At 41.5% G+C, this 15,122-nt stretch overlaps 1 protein-coding gene across 1 annotated transcript; it reads right to left on the reverse strand.

Annotated features, from left to right (window-relative positions):
- Nucleotides 1-13,785: 13,785 nt before the first annotated feature.
- On the reverse strand, nt 13,786-14,904 carry LOC107297567 (alpha-(1,3)-fucosyltransferase 9-like). Its single transcript, XM_015826927.1, has one exon. The coding sequence runs from the start codon at nt 14,902-14,904 to the stop codon at nt 13,786-13,788; it is 1,119 nt and encodes a 372-aa protein (XP_015682413.1).
- Between the last annotated feature and the right edge of the window lie 218 nt (nt 14,905-15,122).

A 15,122-nucleotide genomic window follows, 5' to 3' on the forward strand; every position in this document is an offset into this window, starting at 1 on the left:
TATTCCCTATGGGAAAAAATGTGTTTGGTACTCATTGTTTTCGGTACTCATCCCACCTCCAGGAACCAATTAAGGATGAGTACCGAGATAACACTGTAATTTGATTTTTGCACATATGGATAGGGCATGCCTAAATACAGCTTTTGTAAGTTCAAGTCAAAATCAAGTTACTGATTTTGTTATACCAGGGGTTCACAACCCCCTGGACTGCGGCCCATTGAGAATTGGGCCGCATAAGCAGTGGGCAAGTACACACATGCACGAAACTGCATTTATGTAAGCGGCAGGTGCTTATACCGCAGAGCTGGAAAGATTGGGGATGGCTATGTTATGCTATAGTTCAAGTTGCAGGCTGTCAAAATAAAGACAAGCCCTGTTTTTGGCATATCCCTGGTAGCTTACGTTTAAAACATGAAATATTAAAAGGTCTCTTTTAATGTTTAGCCTGCTGTTTTAAGCGTTCAGTCATACATCATTTCTGCTGAACAGTAAAAGCCAGGCTTGTGTATAATTTGCTGTTCTCTCTCAGTTTCCTCAAACAAATTACTACTCTTTCTAATTGCTACGCTCCATCCTTGCAACGTGAAAGTCCCAAGAGAACAATCAATTGTTATTAATTTCAAAAATATCTAACCCAACTGTGTGTCTTTGTTCTGCTGTTTTCCAGGGATTTCGGTCATGGATACGGACAGCTTCAAAATCCCTCCTTCACCAATGTGCCTCCAAAATTATAGCCAGCTTGTAGATGAAACCCCAGTATGATTTTTATGCTGCCTTGTCTTTTTTTTTTTTTCCTAAACTTTGTAACACAAATAGCTTTTTGGATCTTTGTTTTAACTCCAGAGTGTTTCATCAAGTATCACTGTATCTTTGTAGAGATGTTAATAAACAGTTTTTTTTTAATTGTCGTGTGCAAAAGAATCTTCTTCAATTATGAAACTTTTTCGTAGATGATGACTTCAGTTTTCACGTCGCTCAACTCAACAATTCTTTTAAGAATATTGGGATATCGTTTCTTTCAAGCTTGTCTATTGTAGAAAGATGGTTATCTGCTATGGGTGCAATCAGAGGAAGTAAACAGAGGTAGAAAATACTTTGATTAAATGTCAAAATCCTCTGAAGAGAAATGGTAAATCCAACATTTAATTCCATGCTGTTGGTAGAAATTCAGTTAATCAAAACTCCTCCTCATTTTTGTGTTGAGCTGTCACTAGCGGAGCACAGGATACCAAAATGTCTAACAATAATTTTGAAACCACATTCACCTCCTTTCAATCTGGTGTCCCATAAATATAGCAGTGTTCCAATATCTCGGGGGTTGTCACAAAGAAGAGGGAGTCAAGCTATTCTCCAAAGCACCTGAAGGCAGGACAAGAAGCAACAGATGGAAACTAATCAAGGAGAGAAGCAACCTAGAACTAAGGAGAAACTTCCTGGCAGTTAGAACAATTAATCAATGGAACAACCTGCCTCCAGAAGCGGTGAATGCTCCAACACTGGAATTTTTTAAGAAGAGACTTGGATAACCATTTGTCTGAAATGGTATAGGGTTTTCTGCCTGAGCAGGGGGTTAGACTAGATGACTTCCAAAGTCCCTTCCAACTCTTCTATTAAAATTATACACAGCATAAATAAGGGGAAAATATGCACCCTTCTCACACACCTTTGCCAATTCTGGAGCCAGTTTGTTTTGCCATGTGCAGCTAGATTCTAGCTTTCTGTCCTATGAAAAGGTTTCAAATGAGGGGATAATAAGATGTTCTTGGATTCCTGGTTTCCTAAGGACCTTCTACAGTACATTTTGTCATGATGACACAAACAAAGGGCTTTTTTTTAGTCAATGAAGCCCGTACTGACTTCTTTTTGGTACTGTGGGGTTTTCTCAGTTATCCAGCATGGATCATCAATATTGTGTCTTGTTCCTTGGCCTTTTCTAAAGTTAGCATCAACTTGTGGCCTCACCCTTTCCGTGTAGGGCTCTTTAATCTGCCATTAGGTGATCCTAAGCATTATTTTACTAGCAAGTGAAATTAAGAATTGTACATTCTGTTACATCGTCTTTCTTTGGTTTTGATAAGTAGATTGACCTGTTGGTTATTGTGTCATTCTCTATATCTGCTGGCCTAGTTTGCTTGGACCCTTTACTAGATCTTCTGTTGCTTTCCGTATTTCTGCAACCATTCCAGAAATTGTGGGCGCTCCATCACTGGAGGTTTTTAAGAAGAGACTAGATAGTCACTTGTCTGAAATGGTATAGGTTCTCCTGCTTAAGCGGGGGGCTGGACTAGAAGACCTCCAAGGTCCCTTCCAGCTCTATTCTATTATTATTACAATTCTTGTAATCTTCCAGCTTGGCAATAGCCAGAATGCTGTCCTAACTTTGTCTTCTAGTATGTACTTATAAATAGGGAATATCTTCTACAGCATTTTGGACACTGATGCCTTTACTGTACAGAAATTCAGTATATTCCTTCCATTTTATTTGATCTTTTTGAAATCAGCTACTGTACTATCTGTCCATTGGTGTCTTTCCTTTCTGTTCCATTTCCAGTATTCAATAACAGATGTCATAATACTACTTTTCGGTTCTTCTAGCAGCTCTCTTTGTTAAGAAAGGTTTCTTCTGGAGATCTTTCCCTTTGGCTTCTTTTTTTTTCTTTTCTTGGCAATTCGTTTTGATGTTAGTTTGTTTTCTACTTTTCCTTAGTTTTTGGCAGACTCTTCATATCCACCTTTAACAAAAAAAAATTGACTTAATTCTACAGTTCCTGTGGTTTCTTATCAGACTTTAAAATGGTTCCTTGTAAATAGTGGGTATATGACCAGGATCCTGCCATGGAAACTGGCCTTATTTTCCTACTTTAGCTTGACTTAGAATTTGCACATAAATAGTGTGATACGTTTCACAATCCGCTGCTGGCCCCATCTTTGTATCAATACTATACTCGATTTGATTTGATAGCATCTATTATATAGGGATCATTTTGTTTGGAAACGGTGTTAGCAACAAAAAACACTTTAGATTGCAGGAGTTGTTGAGTCATTGTTTTCTTCATTTTTCTTCATTTTTTCCCCCTTCCTAATCCATACTGCCAACTGTTTCCTCCTGACTATTTCCAATTTTGGCACTCCACCACAAGCAGTATATATCTTGCTTGCATGTTTTGTTAATTTGAGATTGAATTTGACATAACGCTCTCCAATCTTCTCTTCTCCTGCATTAATGGTTGGAGCATAAAATTGAATAACCATACTATTAAAGTCAAACTAATCCTTGGTCATTGATTGCACAGAATCCGAATAGTGTGTTTGCCATATTCTTCCTGACTGCGAAAGTAAAATTTCCCTCTTTGTTTTTGATGTCTTCCGTAGCAAATGGTGTGATGATCTGACTTACAGTGTGTTTTGTCAAGTGTAAAAGTAGTGACCAGGTGCCCTGGCAGTTGGTTCTTTTGGACCCAGAGACAATGAACACTCTAGTAAATAAAGGGATTTGATGCTGTATGGTTAGCTTAAGCAAACTGATTGAAAAGCACAGTATAAAAAAAGCATACATACCAAGCAAAGTAACACTCCAATATCTTTACAAACTGCCCGGAACTCCTTAATAACAACAGCAAAAGAGACCCCGTAGGCAGCCAGATTCTGCAATACTTAATACTAGTTTCCATGCAGAAACTCTTAACTAATAACTCCATTTTTATCAAAGCCTGGCCCCATGACTTCCTGGCCCTGCTATGGTCAGGAGGTCTTCAAGACCTGATCTTGACTGGGTGGCACATGATTCTGGGATGGGAATGGAAAGTTTGAGACTTTCACGGCGAGAAATGTTTTGAAGCTATGTGAGGATTCCCACCCTGCCTTTCCTTAATTCAGCAAACAAAGGTTAAAAACAAGCAGGCTAACTCTGAGCTTCAAAGAAAGTATAGGTGAAGTTATCCTGAGTTTCTTTTTCTGAGGACTCTGTAATCTCTCTGCAAGTCCCCCCATTAAGCAACCTATTCACTTCTCTGGCTGCAGGGTCAACTCTTAAGTTCCTAATAAGAAGGAGAAATCAGAACAAGGTCTAAACTCCTTGAAATAACAATGGTCTTCCTCACTTCCTTACAGTGAAGTGTTACGTGAAGTGTTAATACCACTTTATAATGCCTTGGAAAGGCCACACTTGGAATATTGCGTTCAGTTTTGGTTGCCATGATCTATAAAAGATGTTGAGATTAGAAAGAGTGCAGAGAAGAGCAGCAAAGATGATTAGGGCGCTGGAGGCTAAAACATAACAAAGAATGGTTGCAGGAATTGGGTATGTCTAGAGAAAAGAAGGACCAGGGGTGACACGACAGCAGTGTTCCACTATCTCAGGTTGCCACAAAGAAGAGGAGGTCAACCTATTCTCCAAAGCACCTGAAGGCAGGACAAGGAGCAACAGATGGAAACTAATCAAGGAGAGAAGCAACCTAGAACTAAGAAGAAATTCCCTGATAGTCAGAACAATTAATCAGTGGAACGACTGGCCTCCACAAATGGTGGGCTCTCCAACACTTGAGTTTTTTAAGAAGAAATTGGACAACCGTTTGACATGGTACAGGATCTCCTGCCTTGGACTAGAAGACCTCCAGGGTGTTTTCCAACTCTGCTATTCTGTTACACAGAGCGTCTAATTCTAGTCGATTCACCGATGCCTAACCTGTCTTTGTGGACTCTGTGTCACATTGCACTGTGCTGAGCATTCCTGTGTCCATGGTTCTCAGGTTGCATTCCCCCAATGGAATTGTCAGCGCTTTGAGACAGACAAGGTCAAAACAGAGACACAGCAGAGATTCCAGAAATGTCCTTTATAGTAAGAATAACAGAATCTTGAGAGCCTCTCCGGGGTCTTCTGTGTAACCCAGGGGTAGTCAACCTTGGCTCTTTTATGACTCGTGGACTTTAACTCCCAGAATTTCTGAGCCAGCTGTGCTGGCTCAGGAATTCTGGGAGTTGAAGTCCACGAGTCATAAAAGAGCCAAGGTTGACTACCCCTGGTGTGACCCATCTTAACATCTGAAACTGAAGAAAGTGTAGGTGGAGTTACCCTGAGTTTCTTTCTCATACTTCCCTTTCTCAGGACTCTTTTAATCTCTCTGCAAGTCCCCCCATTAAACAACCTGTTCAGTTTTTCTCTGACCGCAAGGTCAACTCTAAATTCTTCTAAGGTAATTCTATCTGGTAGCTTCTTTTCCTGTGTGGTGATGTCAGCAGTTAGACAGCCTGAAGACTTCAATCCAGCCATGTCATAAGTGCTGTCAGTTCTCCAAAGATGATCTGCTCTTCTCAGGAGCGTGTTGAGTGCCATTTGACCTCAGGCACCCATCATCCGGCACTGTATTGTCAGTCACTTTATACATGTGGCTTTCTCGGTAAAATATTAAAGTGTTCATCAGACTCCAGCTTATATTATTCCTATTCAATACAGGTCCGTGGCTTCCTTTAGGTAGGCAATTGGGATGATCTTCATATCTTGGATAGCCAAAACACCATGGAATGGAATGGAATGGAATGGAATGGAATGGAGTGGAGTGGAGAGTGGAGTGGAGTGGAGTGTTGGAGTGGAATAGAATAGAATAGAATAGAATAGAATAGAATAGAATAGAATAGAATAGAAGATTATGGTCTTCATATCTTGGATAAATAGAATAGAATAGAATCTTCATATCTTGGATAACTAAGAATAGAATAGAATAGAATAGAAGATTATGGTCTTCATATCTTGGATAAATAGAATAGAATAGAATCTTCATATCTTGGATAACTAAGAATAGAATAGAATAGAATAGAATAGAGTATGATTTTCATATCTTGGATAACTAGAATAGAATAGAATAGAATAGAATATGATCTTCATATCTTAGATAACTAAGAATAGAATAGAATAGAATAGAGTATGATCTTCATATCTTGGATAACTAGAATAGAATAGAGTATGATCTTCATATCTTGGATAACTAGAATAGAATAGAATAGAATAGAATAGAATAGAATAGAATAGAATAGAATAGAATAGAATCTTTATTGCCACTTTAAATGTACACTAATCAGCATACATTAAAATGAGATTTTGTTGCATACAGCTCTGAAAGGGTAACCACCTCCAATATGTACTGCATAAACATGACAAAAATAAATAAATGATGCATATACACACACCATCCAAATAGCATTCAAATAGATGCTTCTACAGTACACCCAGAGACAGAAAATTGGATATTGGGAACCTCCAGGAAACCCCTATTTAACAAGCCAGATTCTGAGGTTTGGGAAACATTGGAAGTAATGAGGAATTATACAAAGAACTATATAAATGAAAGCTTTACCAACTTCAGGCCTTCCTTCCTTCCTTCCTTCCTCTTAACATCAGAAAGCAGTGTATTTTTTATTTGGATTGAAGCCACCACTTTCACTCTTAAAGGACACATATTTTTTAGTCATCAGATTTCATTCTGTCCGATTTATACATATTCCAAATTTTGCTTTTCACTGTTTTAATGCAGCTTCTGGTGCACATAGGGAGTTTACCCTTTGTTATCGGAGAGCCTTCTTAAATAGGGAAATTTAAGATACTTTATACATGCGACAGAAATATATGAAAAAAATAAAACTATCTTTTTTTTTTTCAGTTTCGCTCCAGTTATGTAGCCTTTGGTTCTTAAATGATGTATTTCAAGTAGGTTTGACGCCACTTTCTCCTAAATTGAGACCTCTCAAGTCTTCTATGAGGTCTCCTTAGCTTTAATTAAAAAAGAAGGAAGGTGATTTTGTCCCAGAAAATAAACTTGGATCCTTTTTCTTCCTGTGAAAATAATTATGTGTGCCATATCTCCTACATTTATAACTTGTCAAGAAGCATCATAATCCTCCCCCCCAAAAAAGGGGGGAGATTAATATATTTCCTTTATTTAAATATCCTGTGGAGCTCACATTTTCAAAGTCGAAAGCCCAGAGATGAAACAATTGACATACGATAAACTAGCACTGCGTTTGATTACAGACATATTGTGAATCTTCATATTTATTTTTGTCAGCTTGCAAACCTTCAGTGGTGCATTTTATAAGATTGTTTTGACAATGTTTTAATTTTGCTTTCATGAGCCGGATGATGATAACCATCAAATATATGTTTGCATATGTCATGGGATAAGGGAAAATTAAACATGGAACAAGGCAGCTAATGGAGAAATGAATTTGCCATCCCAGAGAAGCTGATAAAAATATAGTTAGAGGAATTGTGGAGCCCTTGGTACTCTCTGAGCTTGGTTGTTTCCCTACCCAGTAAATGAATATCAGTGCTAGAAGGGAGTCGGCTTTGCCAGATCATACTCCTTCTAGCACTGATGATGTTACCTAGTTGGGTAATGAAACGTCTGCAGAAAAACAGCCAAACTCAGAAAGCATCAAGAACCCCCCTCAGTTCAACTCTGAGCTACGAATATCTTGTATTACTTGAATGAATATTTGGGTACTTCCTTGCACCTTGTGCCTTTTTTCCCTAAGGGGAACATTTTCCACTTGGCGAGAAGATTCTCCAGAGCCAGATGCCTGATGTGTATCTTTCTGGTTCCTTCTGCTAGATTTTGCTGGTCTTACCTGTCTTGTAAGATACCTGAGCTCCAGCCTACCGGTGAAATCTCTCCATTGTGTTGTTGACACACACATGATAAAATGGACAGGGACCCCCAGATATAACCTCTTTCTCCGTGCCACTATGGGATATGATTAAAACAAGCAATTGTATGTTTATTTCATTTTTTTTGCTGGGAAAAGCTGGAATTCAGTATTTTGCGTTAAGATCCATCTTGCTGGTTTCCCAGACAATTTGAGAGTGCTGGAGACCCCATATTAAACACACACACAGAGACACACAAACCACGTACGCACAAAATTAGGAGCGGTGGTGAAAATGGTTAGATATAGCAGTATTGCAGGCTAACTCTGCCCACTGCCAGGAGTTCGATCCTGACCGGCTCAAGGTTGACTCAGCCTTTCATCCTTCCAAGGTCAGTAAAATGAGGATCTAGGTTGTTGGGGGGGGGCAATGTGCTGACTCTGTAAACCACTTAGAGAGGGCTGTAAAGTCCTGTGAAGTAGTATATAAGTCTAAGTCAGTGATGGCGAACCTTTTAGAGACCGAATGCCCAAACTGCAACCCAAAACCCACTTATGCATCGTCGGGTGCCATATGGGTGTGGCCCATTGGCTGGGTGTGGCCCATTGGGTGAGCGTGGCCCATTGGGTGGGCGTGGCTGCGGTGGTAACGGCAGACTGGGTGGGACTAAAAAGTTCAATCAATTAATTCCAACTTTGCAAGATTTTTTTTTTCCCGCGAGAAGTTGAAATTGACTGATTGATCGAACCTTTTTTTTTTTTTTGCACACGGCAGCGGAGGCCTAAAGCGAAAAGGTTTTATAAAACCCAGCTGAAGGCCTAGGACTAGGGCGACGGTGCGCGTGCCCACAGAGAGGGCTCTGAGTGCCGCCTCTGGCACCCGTGCCATAGGTTCGCCACCACTGGTCTAAGTGCTATTTCTATTTCTACATTTTGAGGCTAACTGTTCTTCTGTTTCATCTGGTTCTTCAATTTGTGTCAGATTTAAACTGTGCGCAGCTATTCACATAAAATGCATCAAGCAGTATTCCTAAAGGGGAAGCTTAAATCTTTTAAGCTTAACTTCGTATCGTAGGTTAAATTTCGGCTATATTTAAAGGAGACAGCTTGATTCTAGAAATTGGTTTAAAAAAAAAAAAAAAAAGCTTTAAGCGCATTGTCATGTCCTCAGTTGACTGCAGTAAAACCAGATGGAAGAAAAGATTATATAAACCCTCTCCTATACTGCAGCTCGCTTTGCCCTAAAGAAGTTTCTTTTTTTTCCCCCGTCTATATTTATGTACTATAAAATAAAACTCCAATAAATACTTTCAGAAGATTAAGCCATAAAACGCGGAGCCCAAGAATGTCCCTTTGAAGTCGAAGGACGAGTACTGCTTCCCGGATACTCATCTTCCTCCTTAAAACCATTGCTTTAAAATGCTGAATTATAATGGTTGTTCTTTAATAGAAAAGCCGCACTCTCGTCCAGGCGTGGGGTAGGCTGTGTTGCACTAATAAATGTCATTAGGACAGAATTAAAATGTTCTATAGCCCAGAGAGAGCTAACATAATTGGGAAGGGAAAACAGTTCTGTTCCCCCCTGGTCTCTCCCTTTCTAGCTAAATTCATCTTCTCTGTCCCCAGGAGAAGAGCAGCGGCAGTTCGTTAGGGATGCAACTTGGTGCTTTGCTTAAAAAAAGTTTGAATCCATCCTCAAAACACAAGAGAACGGAAAGCCGTTTGAGTTTTTAATTTAGAAAGAATTGTGGAGCATGGAAAATAACCTTTTTTTAAAAAAAAGGTTGACTATTTTAGCTTCGGTACTTACGTTCCTTACCACTCTCTGCAACTGCACTCTAGGAGCAGCGTTGCCTGAGAGCAGGGCTTTTCAACCAGTGGTACGGGTACCACCTGTGGTACATTGGCACCTGGCAGGTGGTACGTGACCATCCTAGAAAAGTGGTAGCGGGGGAGGGGAATGAACTGAACCGGTGGCAGCACCGCACAAACCTGAGCGAGAGATGGCTGGAGCTGCAGGGCTGTCAGGGCTCAGCGGAAGCGCCAGGATCAGCACCAGGCTCCAGCTGGAGCTCGGCTCTGATCCTGGTGCTTCTGCTGAGCCGTGAAGAAGCACCAATCAGCTGGAAAGCAGCACTGATCCTGGCACTTCTGCTGAGCCAAGAAGAAGCGCTGATCAGCTGGAATGTTGCAGCATCTCCAGGGTCTTGTGATTTACATTCAGATGCTTGGAAACTGATTCATGTTTATGACGGTCACAGTGTCCGAGGGTCATGTGAAGTAACCAAAACCTGCTGCAACCACCCAGCAGATGGGGGGGGGAATAAAACCCTGCTGCCAATCCTCAACAGAAATGCTCACAACAATGAAAACCTTGGACAGGAGGAAGAGCGCGGCTGGGCAGGCAGGCAGGTGTCTTGCTCGGCTGTGGCATGGGGGGCACTTTTTTCAGTGCCATTGTAACTTCAAACAGTCACTAAGCGAACTGTTGTAAGTCGAGGACTACCTGTACTTTATCACTTTTTTCCCTTTTTTTTGGTCATCCAGTTTTTGACACCTTGCTAGGCGACTGGTGGTACTCGGATGTTGCCATATCCTAAAAGTGGTGCAATGGGTGAAAAGGTTAAAAAGCCCTGCCTTAGAGCAGGGCTATCCAAATTTGGCAAACTTCGAATCCAGGGAGTGAAAATCCACTAAGTCTTAAAAAGTTGCCAAGTTTGAACCTTCCTGCCTTAGAGCAGGGCTTTTCAACCGGTGGTACACATACCACTAGTGGTACTTTGGCACCTGGCAGGTGGTACGTGACCATCCTAGACAAGCGTAGCAGGGGAGGGGAATGAGCTGAAGCAGTGGCAGTACCACACAAGTCTGAGGGAGAGACAATTGGAGCTGCAGGGCTCAGCAGAAGCCACAGGATCAACGTGCGTGGCTACATGCTGATAGGCACTTCCAGCACACCCGAAAGAGAAGAGGACGAGGGGGGAGAGGAGAGGATATAAAAGGAGGTTTTGGTGGGAGAAGGAGAGAAAAAAAAAGACGCAGCCTTGGGAAGAGGAGTTAGCTGGACCTGCACCGAAGAGAAGAGGAGGGGAGAGAGGAGAGGATATAAAAGGAGGATGGGGAGAAATTTGTTAAATGAGTTTTGCCTCATTTTACGACTTTTCTTGCCACATTTATTAAGTGAATCACTGCAGTTGTTAATAGCACAATGAATCCATTGACTTTGCTTGTCAGAAGGTTCTAAAAGGGGATCACATGATCCCAGGACACTGCAACCATCATAAATATGAACCAGTTGTCAAGCATCCGAGTGTAAATCACATGTCCCTGGAGATGCTGCAACAGTCAGAAGTGCGAAAAACGGTCATAAGTCTCTTTTTTCATTGCTGTTGTAACTTTGAACAGTTACTAAACGAATTGTTGTAAGTCGAGAGACTACTTTAATGTGGCAATAAAGGGAAATGGTTAAACCCATGCGGAGAAATTCTAATAGCTGGTTAATTGGATTATTTTTTTAAAAAAAAAAAAACCAATGAAATACAGCTTTTATTATTGACTGACCCATTTTTTTCCCCAAAACCAGCACATCAAAAGCCAAAACAGGTCTCCCTCTTGGAAGAAACTCTGCATTTATAGGTTAAGCAGACAAATAGTTGGGCTATTTTCTCTGTCCCAAATTGATAAAGACTTTGATCCAATTGATAAAAGACTTTGATCCGTACAAACTCTGCAGTGCAAATTTAATTGTGTCCTGTTTTTTTCCCCTAAAATTGTGTTGTTTTACTATGTCCTACTTTGCCAGTCATGGAATCCTTCCCCCCCCCCCCCAACCGTTCAAATGAGTGGAAAGACAATCATTTAAAAATGCTTTATGTAAAAGGAATTAAAACTAAGGATTACTCTAAAATGGTAAACGAGCTTCAGTTTTCCCATCAGGGCACCTGTAATGATAGTCACAGGTTTCTTGACCATCTTGGCAATCAAAGCCCACTTCCCCTGCCACACCTTTGTTTGATTTTTATCCTGCATTTATTACTTTCTAAGTAACTCAAGGGGGTGAATATGCCTAATATTCCTTCCTACTATTTTCCCCACAACAACTATCCTCTGAGGTGGGTTGGGCTGAGAGAGTGTGACTAGCCCAAAGTCACCAAACCAGCTTTCATGATTAAGACAGGACTAGAACTCACATCCTCTCAGTGATTGGCCCAGAGTCACCCAGCTAGCTTTCATACCAAAGGTGGGACTAGAACTCACATCCTCTCGGTGATTGGCCCAAAGTCACCCAGGTGACTTTCATGTCTAAGGTGGTACTAGAACTCACAGTCTCCTGGTGATTCACCCAGAGTCACCCAGGCAGCTGGCATGTCTAAGCTGGGACTAGAAGTCACACTCTCCTGGTGATTGGCCCAAAGTCACCCAGCTAGCGTTCATACCAAAAGTGGGACTAGAACTCAGTCTCCTGGTGATTGGCCCAAAGTCACCCAGCTAGCTTTCATACCAAAGGTAGAACCATAACTCACAGTCTCCTGTTGATTGGCCAAAGTTACCCAGGTGATTTTCATGTCTAAGGTGGTACTAGAACTCACGGTCGCCTGGTGATTGGCCCAAAGTCACCCAGCTAGCTTTCATACCAAAGGTGGGACTAGTCTCCTGTTGATTGGCCCAAAGTCACCCAGGTGACTTTCATGTCTAAGGTGGCACTAGAACTCACGGTCTCCTGGTTTCTAGGCCAGCACCTTAACTGCTGCACCAAACTGGCTGTGCATTGCCTGCGCATAAAAAGGGATGGGGTGTTGATCACTCCTCCATCCTGACCATTTTGAAGCCAGTAACTGGGCCATACATGTTCTTCTTCCCACGTTGCCTTCAACAGCTCCTGTAATTGAAGACAATCTAGAAAGCAGTTCATAAGACAGCCTGGAAGGTCATTCGAATACATTTTGTAAAGTGTAGTTAAAGTGTCATAAATATTGTTGAGCTCATTGTATTATCGCCACTGCCTACGATTTCCTCTCCTTCTTCTTTTTGTGGCCTTGCAAGGGGCAAAACTCCCAATCAATATAAACACAATTGGATTGGGTAATTGGCTCGTGATGCATTGCAAAAATGATGAAACCAGATTGAAAAACAAATCGGGGGCTGTAAGATGGGGGCTATTGACAGACAGAGCAGGATTTCCAACCAGGTATAAAATGATGCCATGCCAGAGATGAAGGATGAAATAATGTTGTGCCTAGGTCGTGACTTTTATATGCACCCAGGTGAGTGAGTTACTTCTCACATCCCATCTAAGTACAAGCAGTCCTCAACTTACAACAGTTCACTTAGTGACCGTTCAAAATTACAACATCACTGAAAAAAGTCACTTATGATATGACCATTTTTCACACTTACGACCGTTACAGCATCCCCAGGACCACGTGATCAGAATTCAGACACTTGGCAACTGGCATGTACTTATGACAGTTGCAGTGTTCCAGAGTCACGTGATCACCTTTGGTGACCTTCTGACAAACAAAGTCAATGGGAGAGCCAGATTTACTTAACAAGTAAATCAACAAGTAAATGAGTAAAATCAGGTAACGCTGGCAATCGTCTCTTCAACTTAATTGCGGTGATTCACTTAACAACTGTGGCAAGAAAGGTCGTAAAATGGGGCAAAACTCATTTAACCAATGTCTCGTTTAGCAACCTAAATCTTGGGCCCAATCGTGATCTGTACACATTGCAAAATTTGCAACACCGAAGAGGAAATGTATGGTTAAAATACTACCATAACTCACAATGGCATGTGGATTGTTTAAATGAAGAAACACAACAGAGACTCACGTTAGCAGCTTTTAATTCCTGTTTAAAAATCACAACAAAATGGGTTTGAAAGCCAAAGTCGAAAGCTGGTGGTCGTCTCTTCAAGCAAAGAATGCAGAAATTAATAACATTTTGTTTTTTTTAAAAAAAGATAACATCTAAGATAATGTTACCCACCTACTATGTGGATTAACACGTCCAAGCCTTAAGGAATATAATTTTCCATATTAAGAAGAAAGAAAAGATTGTAAATATTATGCTGTACTCAGAATTCTTATTTCTTTATATACCTGCTCAATTTCAGGTTGATGACCTTGTCAGCTTTTTTTTTTTTTTTTAACGTGCAGGAAAAACATCACTAAAGCTTTTATTCCAAAACCATTTTTCTAGATTTCCAACAGACATGTATTCCGGGCGTCTCTTTATATGGTCACAAACTAGACATAAGTGTGAGTTCCAGAAATTAGGACGGTAGACCGAAAAATCCTTCTTCCACTTAAAGTAACTTAGGTACAGCGTATCATTTTGGTCGAGCATCAAAAGATACTCAGAGAGATTCTTAGGTGACTCAAAATCGTCCACGTGAATGAAAGACTCAGCCGGGATGTAATCCTCGTAGTTTTCTCTGGGAGGACCCAGAACCACGGGCACAGATCCGGCCAGAAGCGCCAAGTAAAGTTTCTCGGTAATATAATCTTTAAAGATGGAATTTTCAAAGGCCAGATAAAACTTGCAAGAGGAAAGGGTGGGCATGAATTCGTTCCAGCTCAGATCTCTTCCAAACACTTTCCCGTAAGTATGAATTCGAATATATTTCTTTAACGCCTTGTAATATCGGATTCTCTCCTGAGGATACCGGTTGCTGACTACCCAACATACGAGTTTGTCTTTGGGGGGCACTTTGGCCCGAGAGGCATTTGGGTTAAAAGTGAGGAAGCCGTAAGGTATGTGAATATCTGCATCCCGGCGGTAAGTGAGGGTCAGGTTGAAGAGGCGGTTCAACCCACGCTTGGGGAGCGAGTGGACGGGGGACTCCATGTTCATCCAGACCCACTTCTGAAACGTAGGCCTGGGCTGCTGAGGGAGGTTGCTGAGATCCCACATGAGGTCTCGGTGGTGAAAGACGACCCCGTGGGACTGATTGTACATGCTCCGATTCATGGTGATGTGACAGCTGGAGATTTTCATGTCCAGACAGTGCAATGGGTTCATTCTGCACCCAAAGGGGCATAGCCAGACCAGAATGACGGTGGCATTTCTTTGGATGAAGTTGTCGTTGTAGGGATCATCCTGACTGAAGAACACGGCCGGGTCTGATGTAGAAACTCCCTGACTTAGTTTGAAGTAAAACCAAAGCTGGGTAGGTTTGATGTAGACCAGGAGGCAGGCTCCAAAGCAGACCAAAAACAGGAAGAAAGCCAGGCAGAACCAGAAAACTCTGGATGGTGTGCTCATGGCCCCAAAATCACCTCAGGGTGCTTCTCTAACTCCGAAAGGATGACCCAGGGCTGGATGGAGAAGGATGACCAACACCGTGGCCAGGTAGCAGATGTCCAGTGATTTTTTCCCCCTCCAGGAACAGCATGAGGAAAAAGGGGAGGAGACACTGAGGGGGAGGGTCCTCTCTCTCCTATTCAACTCTTCCTGCAAAGAAAAGCCACGCCCCTTCCTGA

The sequence above is a fragment of the Protobothrops mucrosquamatus genome, unplaced genomic scaffold, assembly GCF_001527695.2.
Source record: "Protobothrops mucrosquamatus isolate PMUCROS unplaced genomic scaffold, P.Mucros_1.0 scaffold3387, whole genome shotgun sequence".
NCBI classification, from domain to species: domain Eukaryota; kingdom Metazoa; phylum Chordata; class Lepidosauria; order Squamata; family Viperidae; genus Protobothrops; species Protobothrops mucrosquamatus.

What these genes read in the sequence shown, in the direction of transcription:
- LOC107297567 (XM_015826927.1), bottom strand. Translation starts at nt 14,904, where the DNA reads ATGAGCACACCATCCAGAGTTTTCTGGTTCTGCCTGGCTTTCTTCCTG.